At 29.9% G+C, this 14734-nt stretch overlaps 2 protein-coding genes across 2 annotated transcripts in view; one reads left to right on the top strand and one right to left on the bottom strand.

The window, feature by feature from the left end:
• Positions 1-14734, bottom strand: part of LOC143191288 (muscle-specific protein 20) — a 41322-nt gene that overhangs the window by 6832 nt on the left and 19756 nt on the right. The window lies entirely within an intron of this gene.
• Positions 3695-5609, top strand: LOC143191290 (muscle-specific protein 20). The gene is made up of 3 exons (XM_076396207.1): positions 3695-3802; positions 4938-5225; positions 5279-5609. Exons 1-3 carry the CDS (start codon positions 3797-3799, stop codon positions 5492-5494), a joined length of 510 nt encoding a protein of 169 aa, XP_076252322.1. The 5' UTR covers positions 3695-3796; the 3' UTR covers positions 5495-5609.

Here is a 14734-nt window from a genome sequence, read left to right as displayed (position 1 = left end):
CTGGTATTCTTGCAACACTAATAACTAAATTTGTTCAATCGACTTTGACACACATCTCCATTAATAGTTTTATTCAGCTTTAGCAACTTGTAATGAACTTCATCTTGCTGATCCCGCTCTATGCTCAGCAAGACTGATCTCAAGATAGCTCATCTGGCCTAAGCCATCACTTTTTGCTTTTAGGATTGATATAGATTGATATATCCACCTTTTATCGTCAGTATAAAGATATAAAATCGCTACGTTCCTTCCTTTTGTATATTTTCCACCGCATATCAACTCTTAGAAACAGTTTTATTTATTTACTGCTAAGATGTCTAGTTATTTGAGAGTGCCAGTTAGGTTTCCGTCCTTATTACTAATCCATATGTTTATGTTTATTATTAGAACTTAATGTTATATTAAAGGATATGTAAGTAATATGTTTTTAAATAATACAGTCAACAAACTGATTAATAAATTCTAACTTTATAATAAATTTATTCGTTTTAAAAGTAATTAAACGTTTTAGAGTAAGCACTATATAGATAAATTAAAGGCCTCATTAATTTTTAGACTTGACTGTGTTAGAACAAAGTATAAATTATTGCAATATTCACCCTATTTTCCAGATTTAGTTCTCTTTAAGTTTTATTCTTTTTTGTATATACCTAATTTGTAGTTATTTATTTTAATTAGTTTATCTTTATATTTTCAGTCATTAAATATTTTAAAAATTTAATAATATTGATGAAAAGTGAAAATATAATCAACTAGCAATGCATTTCTAACACGCAGCTATAACTATAATACAAATATAACTACACTTTAATATTATGAATTATGACATGTTTATCCATATTGTTTTAATATTTCTATTTCAGTGATAAATTATGAAGATCGATGGCACAGTAGTGCTTAATATGTATAAACAAGCAGAATTGTCAAATTTGCATTAACAACAATCTTTCATACATAAACAGCAAACATAAAGTTCATCATACAATTATCCATCATCGAAATAGTATTAGTTTAATTTGCTTTATTGATACCTATTAAAATTCAATTTTGCAGAGGCAAAGGTACGGAATAAATGCCGAACATTATATCCAAATAAAAATATTAAGATTATCTTTCAACATAATATTATATTTCAAACTTTATTTATTAATTTAAAATTCTATCACCCTAAACAACGCCATAATATCACAACTAATTGAATATAATAACCATGAGTGTTAATCTGTTCGAACTCACGTCGAATTTAAGTTTATTGATAATTTTATTTTCGATATAGACCGAGGCCTCGCGAATCGACAAAACATCATTCGGATATTTTTCATTTCGAATTTTCATGGTCAGTTGTCTTAATCTTTATCAAAAACATAATCCAAAAATTATTAGGTTTTTATTTAAAGGCATTGAAAATTTTCATTTTTTTTTTCGAGATTAGAATGGAAATGTGTAGGTACAGAGAGAAAAATATAAACGTCTAATAATAACCGTGATTATAGAACTGACGGAATTTATTTGACGCCAATAGATGTGTATACGTTAATAGCATTGAAATGTACCTTAAATGGATCTTATATATATATATATATATATATATATATATATATATATATATATATATATAGATATATATATATATATATATATAGATTGAAAGTAATTTCGATTATATCGTACATAAATTTATTTGTAGACGTTTGGTTTTTATACTTTTTTTTATAAATGTTAATTAATATTAACAGAAGCCTATAAATTAATTTAAAAAGATTTACAAAAGATTATGTTTCTGTGTATCGCACGCATCGGATACATTTTTAGCCTCACACATAAGCTTTACTTTTCAATATGTGTCATTTCGCAGAAATTTGAACAAAACAAGTTAAAAAATGTCAATTTAAAGAAAAGGACGGTTAATTGGATGCTGAGTGAAGCATGCTCTATCGATTTCAATATGTGAATACTGGTTTCGTCGTTTTAAAATTGGTGATTTTGACACAGAAGACAAAGAGTGTTCCGCATGGGCAAAAAGGAAAAGAGGATTTGAAACGCAAGAAGTAAATGCGGAGTTGAACAGCATGGGCATGATTCAAAAGCTTGAATATTTTGTGCCGTATGAATTGAAGCCGAGAGACATTGAAAAGCGTTTGATCATGTGTGAAATGTTGCTTCAACGGCAAAATCCCATAGGTTTTTGCACTGTATAACAATACAGTGCAACAACTGGCAATGAAAAGTGCGATAATCATTGGGACCATTTGGTCATGCATCAATATCAACAGCTAATACATGAGATACATTGAAATACTCTCGGTGGTCTCGTTTATGCACTCAATTCCTGCTATAACAATTCAAATATGTGTTGAGATACACTTCCACAGCTGCTATTGTAACTTTGTCCGATACAAATGATCTTTCACGCAAGAATGTTTTAATCTATGAACAATCAAAATTTAAAGAGAACTAAATCTGGAAAATAGGGTGGATATTGTAATAATTCGTAATTACTGATTACGTTATTTACTGATTCTCACTATGTTTTGAACTCTACTAAAGGATACTTTTCCTCTTACAACTTCGCCTTACAATATTCTTATAATCTTTTTTAAAGCAAATCAAAAATAATTTTGTTCTTTTTTGAGAAAATATGGTGAACTTCATTTAAGGCGTCATTTTGAAACACAAAACGTCTGCTAGAACATTGTTGCCATTGCCTAATATGATATTTTGGCTCCTGTTAAGTTCTCTTGATTAATGGGATTAATTTAATAAATAAATTAGTTAATATTAGCCTTCACGCAAGAATTTTTTAAGCTATGAACAATCAAAATTTAAAGAGAACTAAATCTGGAAAATAGGGTTGATAAAATAAATTAGCTAACTGTGAAATAAATGGTTAAGTCTCGACCATTTTTCAAGTCATAACTGATATTTTTTATTTTTATTAATAGAATTTAATGTTATATTAAAGGATATGTAAGTAATATGTTTTTAAATAATACAGTCAACAAACTGATTAATAAATTCTAACTTTATAATAAATTTATTCGTTTTAAAAGTAATTAAACGTTTTAGAGTAAGCACTATATAGATAAATTAAAGGCCTCATTAATTTTTAGACTTGACTGTGTTAGAACAAAGTATAAATTATTGCAATATTCACCCTATTTTCCAGATTTAGTTCTCTTTAAGTTTTATTCTCTTTTGTAAATACCCAATTTGTAGTTATTTATATTAATTAGTTTATCTCTATATTTTCAGTCATTAAATATTTTTAAAATTTAATAATATTGATGAAAAGTGAAAATGTAATCAACTAGCAATGCATTTCTAACATGCAACTATAACTATAATACAAATATAACTACACTTTAACTACTTCTCCATTCATAATAATGAATTATGACATTTTGGTAATTATATTTCTCTATAATTGTTGTATAATATTGGAATATTATGTCTCAGGATATTTCATTCTGAATTGAATTAAACTAAGTTAAACCAATTTCGTTATACCATAACTATATATAATTCTGGCTTAATTAAAATATATTTAATTATATTTTAAAAAAAACGTTGAAAATGTTTTCATCGCTTATAGCCAATTTCCGGTATAGGAACCAAACTTAAATAAACTGTGTCAATTAACTAAAACAGAAGAACATCAACAAGAGGCGTGTTTAAAAAAATAAAACAAATGCATGTTCCAACGCCCCCGCCGATGTTTCTCATAAAGACGATCGAACATAGGCCGACGTCTCAGTCAGTAACGTCGCGACGCCAGAGCTAAATCTCTCCCATCGATATGTCTGTAAGTACACAGTAAAAAAGTGTTTAAACATTTTTTATTACATATAACACAACATACAATTTTGTTTAAATAATATTTCCATTGTTATTTAACTTTAAACAAACCGAAGTATAATTTAAAACAGTTGAAACATGTTTGCCAAAAAAACCTCGGTTCACTGGTAGATTTGTGTGTTTTTTTTTTGAAAATATTAGTCAGAACTCATCCATCAGAATCTTCGTCAAACCTGCGTAATGTTGAAACTTCTCCAAGGTATTTGGTGCCGTGACTAACGTAACACAAATCAACTAACCCACTCGATCTAATTTGTTTGTAAAGGTTCGAGATTAAGCGAATTTTTTTCGATATTTCTGTTTTCGTTTTCGAAATCGAAAATGCGATTTAAATTTAGCATATCCAGCAGATTATATTCGTAGAATCACAAACTGTTGGAACGGTTCCAACTTCTCCATATTTCCAGAATTATTTTAAAGCTATTTTCATTGGCTTGTTGCTGTTTGAGTTGGTTTGCGTCGAGCGTATTTACTTTAACACCATCACGTAACAACAATAAAACGATATCCGACTGCTTTAAACAATAGAAATGTCAAACACCTTCAGATGGTTTTGTTTTCTTTACTTTGTTTAAAGTTTATTTATTATAAAAAAATAATAACACTGGAAATCTAAAAATTCTTCATAAAAACACAGTCCAAACATAAAAACAAAAATAGAAATATAGTGCAATATTTTTAAAATTGCATCTTTAATATTTTAATTGCAAACTGTAAAATGTTTTTTGTGTTCTGTAAAAAGAAATATATATGTATTTAATAAATATGAATAATAAATATTGGCTTCTTTAATAAATATACACGTATTAATATGATTATGAAAAAAAAATTAAAATATAACACAAAGAGATTTTTTACTCAGTTTAAGGTAATTCGACTCAAAACGATATCCTCAAAGTTATTTTTTAAGTGAAGGGAATAGTTAAAATTTCAATGGAGCTAAATCAGCCAAATAAGACAGCAAACGATTTCTTCGTTCGGAGGAGATAATTCAAAAATAACCAGTTTTTTTATCACAGCAACATATCATAGAAGAAAGTAATGAATGACTATTGAATGAATTCGTTTTTATTTCGGCACAGAAACGCAACAAGGAACTGGAAGGTGAGGTCCTCAACTGGATCGCTGCTGTCTTAGGCGAACCCTTGCCAAAAGGCGAATTCGAAGATATACTGAAGGATGGCGTCATCCTCTGCAACCTCATTAACAAACTGGCCCCCAACTCCGTGAAGAAGATCGCCACTAGAGGCACGAACTTCCAACTTATGGAGAACATCCAAAGATTTCAAGCGGCAATCAAGGCGTATGGCGTCCCACAAGAAGAAATTTTCCAAACTGCCGACCTTTTCGAAAGGAGGAATATCGCTCAGGTATAGCGCGTGCTATTTCTTGAAGAAGTTGTTTGTAATATCCGTTTTCCCAGGTCGCCCTTTCACTCTACTCCTTGGGTAGGCTAACCCAGAAACATCCGGAATACAACGGTCCATCGTTAGGTCCCAAAATGGCTGACAAAAACGAGAGAACCTTCACCGAAGAACAACTGCGCGCCAGCGAAGGACATCTTGGTCTTCAAATGGGTTACAACAAAGGTGCTTCCCAATCTGGTCACGGAGGATTCGGAAATACCCGTCACATGTAATTTAATTCGTATAATTAATCGTAATAATTTATTTTTTTATATAATATATTTTTCTCTATAATGTACGATAAAGTAGTTTTGTAATTCTAACGTTATTAAAAATATGATAACTAAAGTCAGACATTCATTATTTATATAAATACACATATATTAATTGATATTACAAATTAGTAACGTAACATTTTGGAACTGCATTTTGCCATTGTGCCAAATAATTAAAACAACGTAAATATAATATTACAACTTAAAAAAGGCTTTCAAATATTTTCTTACGTTTCTAGAAAAAAAAAATCAGCCGTACAAGAGCATTGTTTTAATTCTGTATAAATCTGCGACATTTGGTGAAGAAATTATATTAAAATAACAATACGAGTATATTATGAATTGAAGATTATTTAAGAAGATTTAGCTAAAATCATAATTCTTGCTTCCCAAAGTCTGTTCCTAATGAATAATGAAGACATTTTAATGAATCTGTTGACAATTAATGTGCAGATCATAATTTAACGTGACGGGAACCAGACTTGATTTAAGAGTATTATATGACTATATTTAACTTTTTTGTGTAATCGCTTCTGGCAAAAACTGGCTTTTGACACAATCCATTGAAAATGTTATTTTTAATCCCAACAGCTGTTTTCATAAATAGTTTAGGAAACGCTCCAGATAATCTATAAAACGTACGGTTTTTTTAAAAGCCCGTCAAGTCATCTTTAAATTTGGTTGGGCTCTATAAATACCTCCAGAGTAATAAATAATTTAATTTATTGTGTGGAATTGGACTATGGGATGCATGTAGTTGCATTTTAATGCAACGTTGATAAAATTGATATAAAACATGGAAACGATTTGTGTAGTTTAGCAAAATATATTTATTATAACTTATCTACAGCACATTTAAATAACAGTTAATGTATATTTTGTCGCCTTTTAAATGAAACATAGTTTAACAACAATTCGTTTTCACATTTCCTCATAGGTCCTAACAAGTAATAAACAGATGGCGCTATATCTGGCGAGTACAGCCAACCCAATTGAACAGAAACAGGGTATTCTTTAGAACTCTTTGAGCATGTAGATAAGTGTTATGCAATACCCTTGCTTCTTTTATTCGCTATTACTGGCCTTGCAACATCAAGGCAAACATCTGCAATAACAGTTTCATTTGGTTTTAGCAGCATGTAATACACTATACCTTGCTGATCCCATCATATGTGCACCAATAATTATTGGTTATGAATATTGCTTTAAAATGTCGATGTAGATGGGTTTCCTGGACTAACCCATGACTGTTCGCGGGATTACCATAGTAGATTTTCATTGCTAGTCACAACACTCTTATTTTTTGCTTGACAAACAATGAAACCAAAGGTTCAAAGTTGATTTTTTAATCCGATAATTTAAACTGGGTTTCGTCCAATAAATCTTTCAATTTATTATCTTCCAACTTTTTGGTTTTCTAGGCCGTTCATTGTTATTAATATCAAAAATCTAAATTATGATATGACGGAGTATATGTCGCTCTGGCTCTAGTATATTGTATTTTTATTGGTTAGCACAAACCTGTGCTAGTGTTGCTATATCCCAATATTATCCACGTTATGTAGAGAAATGTCATCCATCGAATTTAAAAGTTGTTTAAGTTAATAGTTTTCGTTTTCAGCAATAATTATTGTTGATCAAAATACGTGCAAGCACCTAACAGTATACTGGCTATGTAAGGACAATAGAAAGGAGTCATTTTAAATAAACAGAAAGCTTACTCGTTGCCCGGGATGAACATCAATAGGGAAACCAATGAAACACGAATATAATCTTGAAATTCTAGAAGACATATGATGGTAAAAAGTTGTACAACGCTTGTTAACTGAATGTTACGATGAATGCAGAATAATATATCTACAATAGCATTGCAGAATATAACAATAGTAAATACAATACTATGTTTAGTACATACTGTCAGGTTAGAGGCAATTGGATTTTTCTAAAAGTCTGGAAAATTGTATCTCAATATGTCTCTTTGCCTCTACTAATTTGATGGTTCTATTGGTTTAGACAGACATATGCCAGTGTTGCTTGATTACATCTTTCAAATTCAAATTGGATATTTTTATTCTCAGTTAAATTAGAATATTGCTTTTCGATCACTGCTCAGCAAAAAAATGAAATCAAATTCCCGTCCTCCGTAAAATATCCCTAAAAGTTTATGTTAGTATGAACTAACTGATTAGCTACTTTTTTTGTTCTTATAACAAAATGTTGTATAAATGTATTAGATGTACAAATGTGTAAAATGTACAAGATGTACTCTTTATCGAATAAAATATATAAATAGAAACTAGAAATTTAATATTCTATAATTTAAAAAAAAAATTATAGTTTTCAGTAACGTAAATAATTATATATGTTATATAATGCAGTGTTACGGCCCTGGCTATCGCGGCCTTATGCAAAGGCCATCTGTTTTAAATTTGAATGGTGAACGAGTGAGGTGGGTTTCGTCTGTTTTCTAATAGATAAAAAACCCTCAGTGTTCTGTATCGCCTCTGTATCGCCGTTCAACAAGTCGCCTCTTTTTTCCTTTAAATAAAATAATTTTTCCTATGTCCAGTCGTTAGCTTTAGTGGCTGATCGATGAGTATAAATGTATTAGATGTACAAATAAGTTTTCACTGTTCGACAAAGTAAATAATAATATAATTGCCAGCAACAACATTTTGAAATGTGAGCAATTTTGTATAACGTATTTTTTCTTTATTCTCTGCGTTTTTTAAGTCAAATAAGCGTTATTTATGGATAACTTCCAGAAGCTGAAAAAACCTGTGGTTAAGTAAGAAGCTGTGAGTCGTTTCAAAGGCATAGTAAATTTGGCCTAGTTTTTTGAAAGAAATATTTCCTAATTATAATATTTCCTAATAAGTTCCTAATTTCTATTAATTAATTTTATGTCATATGCGTTTCAAGTGTCTTATTTTGTTACAGCACTTCATTAACTTCATTCACAGAAGATATTTTAAGGAATTTGATTCCATTTTTTTAAATTTTACAGTAGTTCTGGTATATACATTAAATGACATAAGAAAATGAGGCCTTTTGTGTTAAAACGCTTTGATAATTAATAAGTCAGTACACGTTTATTTTTGAATAATAACAATAAATAGAATATTAACATTCATTTAAAGGTTGGTATATATCACTAGTAATTTAAATATTTTATGTATTTTACTTGGGCAAGAGTAATTTCATATAAAATGTTAATAAAGGATGTTTGTAGATAATTACCTATAACATATGATACAGAATTGGCAAATATTTTCCATGGATGTAGTAATTTTAAATGCACTTTTTTACACACTGATATAGCAATACATGGATAATTAGACAAGTTTTCGGTTTCGTATCATGCAATAAACACGCTTTCACTTTTATTTTCTGATACAGTTCCTAACTAAGACTATTGGAAATATTAGAAAATGTATCTAGTTTCGAAACGATAATTAACCATACGGAAAGTCCCTTTTTGATCTGTGATTAATACTGTTTATTACACAAAGTAATATTTAATACGTTGTTTAATCTACTTGTTGCGCATTATGTATTATTAAATAATTAAAGTTGTCAAGCATTAAAATTTAAACAAAATTTGTTTTGTAAACAAAAGCAATTGTTCGAACATTGAAGTTTTTCAACCATTTAAGAAACATGGAAGATTCAAGCAAACAAGCCCTTCCAATAATGATTAAAAGATATTTAGTTAGAGCAGTTAACAAGTCTGACATTGACACAATAATTTAAAACCAACAATTATTTGTTGGATTGATTAGAGGATATTGTGTGAATAAAAAGTATTTACTAGATGATCAACTAAAGATATGTTAATTTCAAATAAGACAACGATGTAGTTGAAATTTAATTATGATCAATAGAAAATAATATTGTGGTTGCATAAAAACAAGATAAATTACCGATTGCGAGACGTCCAACTAATGGAACCTTGGTGATGGAAAAAGATCATTTCAAGTTGCTTGACCCATCTGAGAAATTTAACAGATGATAAAGAAATTGATTACTCACTCTGGAAAGCTACAACATATCTAAAGTGCTCATGTCTACACAGCCCACCTATAAGAGACCTAGGTGGGAATTGAGCACGTGGCAATCACCAAAAAGCAGAACATTTGCTGAATATCTAGAAAAAAATTTTAAACCAAACGAAACTAATATAGAACATAATTTGCCGGACATAGAAAGAGCTAACCAAAGTTATTAAAACTGACATTAACCCTAATAACAGGATAATTATTGCAAAAACTACCTACATTTGGAAGATGGCGGAAATTATAATGATCCCAAAACCTGGGAAGTCACCAAACGAAATAAAAGCCTATAGACTTATATCACTGCTGCCAGTAATATGTAAGAATAAAACCGATCATAGAGAGAAAAACCCTAATACCAACACACCAGTTTGGGTTTATTAACAAGCACTCAACAATTGACCAGGTCCACAGAATAACAGATGTTATTGAAAAAGCCTACGAAAGTAAAAAAGTTTGCTCAGCTTTATTCTTAGATGTAGCACAAGCCTTCGATAAGGTTTGGTATGAAGGCCTTGTCCATAAACTACAGAAAATGCTACCAAAACAACACACCGAACTATTAAAATCATACATTACAACCAGAATGTTTAGAGTAAAACAAGAAGAAGCTTACTCTACAATAAAAGAAGCTAAAGCAGGTCTACCACAAGGAAGTGTATTGGGAGCAATGCTTTATCTACTATACACTTGTGATATACCACAAATGGAGAATATTACGATGGCTACATTTGCTGATGATACTGCAATTATAGCTGACGGAGACAATAGTAAAGAAGCCTCACGATAATTAAAATAGGCAAGTGGCAATATAAATAATTGGACACAAGCTTAGAAAATAAGAATTAATGAAAGTAAATCTGAGCATGTGCAGTTCACCTATAAACAGACCGTACAAGCACCAATAACATTAAATAATACTATCATTCCATATAGTAACAACGCTAAATATCTCGGAATGAATCTAGATGCAAAACTTCACTGGAAGGAATATATAAAGAAAAAAAGAAAAGAACTGGAATTGAAATATAGGTAAATGTACTGGTTAATTGGAAGAAAATCGCAATTATCAGTACATAATAAATTGCTATTATATAAGCAAATACTGAAACTTATATGGACATACGGAGTTCAATTATGCAAAGATGTTCTGCAAAGAGCAACAGTAAATAAAATAATATAATAAGTAAATAAATAAAATACAAACTTTTCAGAACAAAATCCTGAGAGGTATTGTGGGCGCAATCAAATACTATAGGATTGATTACCTACATCGAGACCTTCAGATACCCACAGACAGTCAAGCAATCAAGAAAATTGTAATGAGGCATAAGGAAAGACTCCATTATCATGAGAATATTGAAATATTGCAGCTTTTGGATACCACCAGAACAGGACACAGACTCAAAAGAATCAAACCATCTCATCTTGTGTAGTGTTGTGTAGTAAGGTGCATATAATAAAAAATACAGTAGTGACATGTATAAACATTATTTCACCAGAGACTGAGATAGGACCGATGGTCCTCCTAGATTACGTTATCACAAAGACAAATTGTAGGTTAGACGGAAACGACTAGTAACAATGTAATAATTAAATAATAAAAAAAAAGTTGCTTAATAAGTGCAATTACAAATTATTAATGGCCTATTAAACAACTTTTCATTTATTTAGAAAGTTTCAATATGACTTCAAAAAGTCTCCAAAGATACAGTTAAAGGAATAACAGAATCTTTTACAAAAGAGAAACAGTAAAATTAAAATCCAATTGAAATACTGTAAATCTTAAAAAATTATATAAGATATCTTTTATTTGTCGTATGACTTTTATTGACTGGCTTGAAATACAAAATTTGCAAGATATATTAAGAAAATTAATTTAATCAATGCCTTCGAGACGTTGAGAAATTTTAAAGATTTTGTAACAAAATATTAAGATATTAAACTATATTTTAAACACTAGTAAATGGTAACAAGATATCTGTTATTTATATTAGTTATTGCACATTTGTATTGTTTTGTAAGGGAATCTATTATTTATTTACTGAATAAATTATATTTTATACAACTTTAGCAAAAATATAATGTATAGAAATATAAAATTTTTATTACGTTAACACTATAGATAAGAAAATGTATTTAAAATATATAACTGCACTTATTATATCGATGCATTTAAAAAGTACACATTATTAAACAAGATGAAGTAATAGCATTTAGTTTTTTGCACATATACTTCATAAGTATATAAGAAGGCCAACATATAGACGAAAGGTTATTCAACCCACCTGAAATAAATAATTTTAACCGCTTTTCTGTGATTGCAAGATTTCCATGGTTTCTATCATTTGACTTTGTTTTTCCACTGTTTTCACCGGTCGTAAAGCTACTAAAAATTTAGTGGTTTACACTAATTTTATTGCGGTGATGCTGTAGATTATCCTGCTAATTTATTGCAGAAATCTAAAAATATTTCAATGTTTCACAACTGAGATAAATAGCGGACTATTCTAAACCACTACAAAACTTTATAGATCAGTAAAAAATCTATAGTATTGAGACATACTGATATGTTTTATCATATTTTTATGTGGGTTAAAGAATGGTTAAAATATTTAATGATACGTTATGTCACTGCCAACAACCATTAGCCCATGTGACAAGAGTTTTGCTTCTACTGACTAGGATAACCATAGAACATACTAAAAATCTAAAAACAAGTGTAGTCCTGAACAAAATAAAAATTTATTTGTTTCTAATTTTTATTATTTTTAAATACATTTTAATAAAAAGATAAAATAAAATGTGAATTACACTTTAAATGTTTTGATTTAATAGGGTCATAAAAATACCAATAAATAAGTCTAATATCAGTTAATAAATGGATTGAAAGAATTACACCAAATGAGGCCAAACCTTAATTAATTGGATATATAATATACACAAACAAAATAACTGATATGTTCTAATTAACATACAAGTGCAAGTGTTTTATATATGTTTGGGCAAATTTGGTAAAAATCTTGCCATATGTTAAAACGAAAAAGAATACAATACAAATCTGAGTTAGATTACAGACATAGATTACTCGCTATGGAAAGCAACTCGGATATTTAAAAGACCAATTATTAAAGTACCGCCTATTAAAAATGATCAAAATGAATGGCTTCGACGCAACGATGAAAAAGCTAAATTATTCGCAGAACATTTAGCTAACGTGTTTCAACCGAATGTATAGAATCTAGAATAGATATAAATCATATCTATCAGCCCGATGCAGTTATAAATCTGATTTCTCCAATGGAGGTTGCCACAGAAATTGCCAACAACCTCAATCCTAGAAAAGGTTCCTGGAATTGATGATATTTCACCTGGGTTATTAAAAGAGCTGTCACGAAAAGCAATAATCATGTTGATATATATATTTAATGCCTGTTTGAGACTGAACTATGTTCCGGTATGTCTTAAGGTTGCTCGAATAATTATGCTTAAAAAACCTGACAAACCGGCAGAAGAAGTTGGATCTTACAGACCTATTTCGCTGCTACTTGCGATATCAAAATTATTTGAGAAACTGCTGTTAAAGCGCATTAAACCATTTATAGAAATACCAGATATTCAGTTTGGATTTTGGAATCACCACTAGACAATCTACCAAGTGGACAGAGTAACAGCGGTTGTTGAAAAGCTATTCGAAAGAAAGATATATTACCCTGCTATATTGTTGAATATCTCACAAGCTTTTTACCGGGTATGAAATTTGGAATTAATCCACAAAATGAGCAAATTACTAGCGCGGAATTACTGTCGACTGCTGGAATGATATCTTTTCGAAAGAAAATTTACAGTCTCGCATTCTCAACACTTAACCCTATTTCGGCTGGAGTTCCACAAGGTAATGGCTTGGGACCATTTGCATATCTGCTATATACTACTGATATCCCAACAATAAAATAAACAATACTTCGAATATTTGCTAAGGACACAGTTATAATGACAAAAGATGTATCTCTGTCTAAGGCTATAGAACAAGCACAAGTAGCTGTCAACAAGATCTATAAATGGACTAGAGATTGGAAAATACAGCTTAATAGCTCTAAATCTGTCCATGTTAATTTTGCGTTGCGGCGACTTGATAAAAACTTAATTATATCACTTGACGGATACCCGATTCCTCAAACAGTATCAGCTAAATACCTCGGAATATATCTCGATAGGTTAAACTCGAAATATCATGTGAGAAAGAAAGTAGAGCAAATTAGACTCAAAATCAAGCCAATGTACTGGTTAGTTGGAAGTTAATCTCAACTTGATCTGAAATCAAAGATATTGGTTTATATATTTATATTTATCATAAAGATACATAAAACATCAAACCAACTAGTAATCTAACGCATCTAAAACAAAGTTCTACGATGAATTACCCATGCTTATCAACCAACGAAGAGCTGCACCATGATCTCGGAATCAAATGGATACACGAAGTGATCCAAGATTTCGCCCTAAAACCTGAAACAAGGTTGCTAAATCACAGCAACGTGGAAGTAATACAGCTACTGGACAACACGCAAGAAATCAGAAAATTGAAGTTAACCAAACCACACGACAGTTTAGTGTATAAATGTACTTTTAACTTATGGAAATACATACTGATGTATTAATCCCGTACTCGCCTTACTTGTATATTAATGCAAGTACAACAGAACAGTAGCAATAAATTAATTTGTGGATTAAGATTTTAATAAGCATATCGAATGTAAGATGTAATTAACAAAATTTAAAAAAATTGTCTGGATCTTCTAATGTATCTATTTAACTGAAATAAAAGTGACTGAAACTGTATGTTAACCATTTTGTAAAAATACTATTGCTGTTTCTGGCGCTGATAGATGTCATAAAATGGATATGCTGGCGGCAAACACATTGCTGAATTCAAACAGTCTTCAAATGAGAAATTTGAAGCTTAAACAAAGTAAAACTATCATGAAATATTTTAACTAAATATAATTTTTACACAGTCTGACTGAGCAACACTTTAATTTTGACGAAATATGAAATTAAGTCCTTGAAGAAATTGTTATTTTTAGGGTATGGCATTAAAATATAGCGTAAAAAATGTAAAATAATAGTAGCTAGTGATTAA

The sequence above is a fragment of the Rhynchophorus ferrugineus genome, unplaced genomic scaffold, assembly GCF_030347505.1.
Source record: "Rhynchophorus ferrugineus isolate W39M unplaced genomic scaffold, kcgeb_rfMv2 rfM2, whole genome shotgun sequence".
Classification (NCBI taxonomy): domain Eukaryota; kingdom Metazoa; phylum Arthropoda; class Insecta; order Coleoptera; family Curculionidae; genus Rhynchophorus; species Rhynchophorus ferrugineus.
Note: the sequence above shows the minus strand (reverse complement) of the source record. Positions and strands in the feature narration are given on the sequence as shown.

Excerpts from the sequence above, each read along its gene's own strand:
- LOC143191290 (XM_076396207.1), top strand. Across the intron at positions 5,226-5,278 it reads AAAGGAGGAATATCGCTCAG|GTCGCCCTTTCACTCTACTC; the intron begins GTATAGCGCGTG and ends CCGTTTTCCCAG.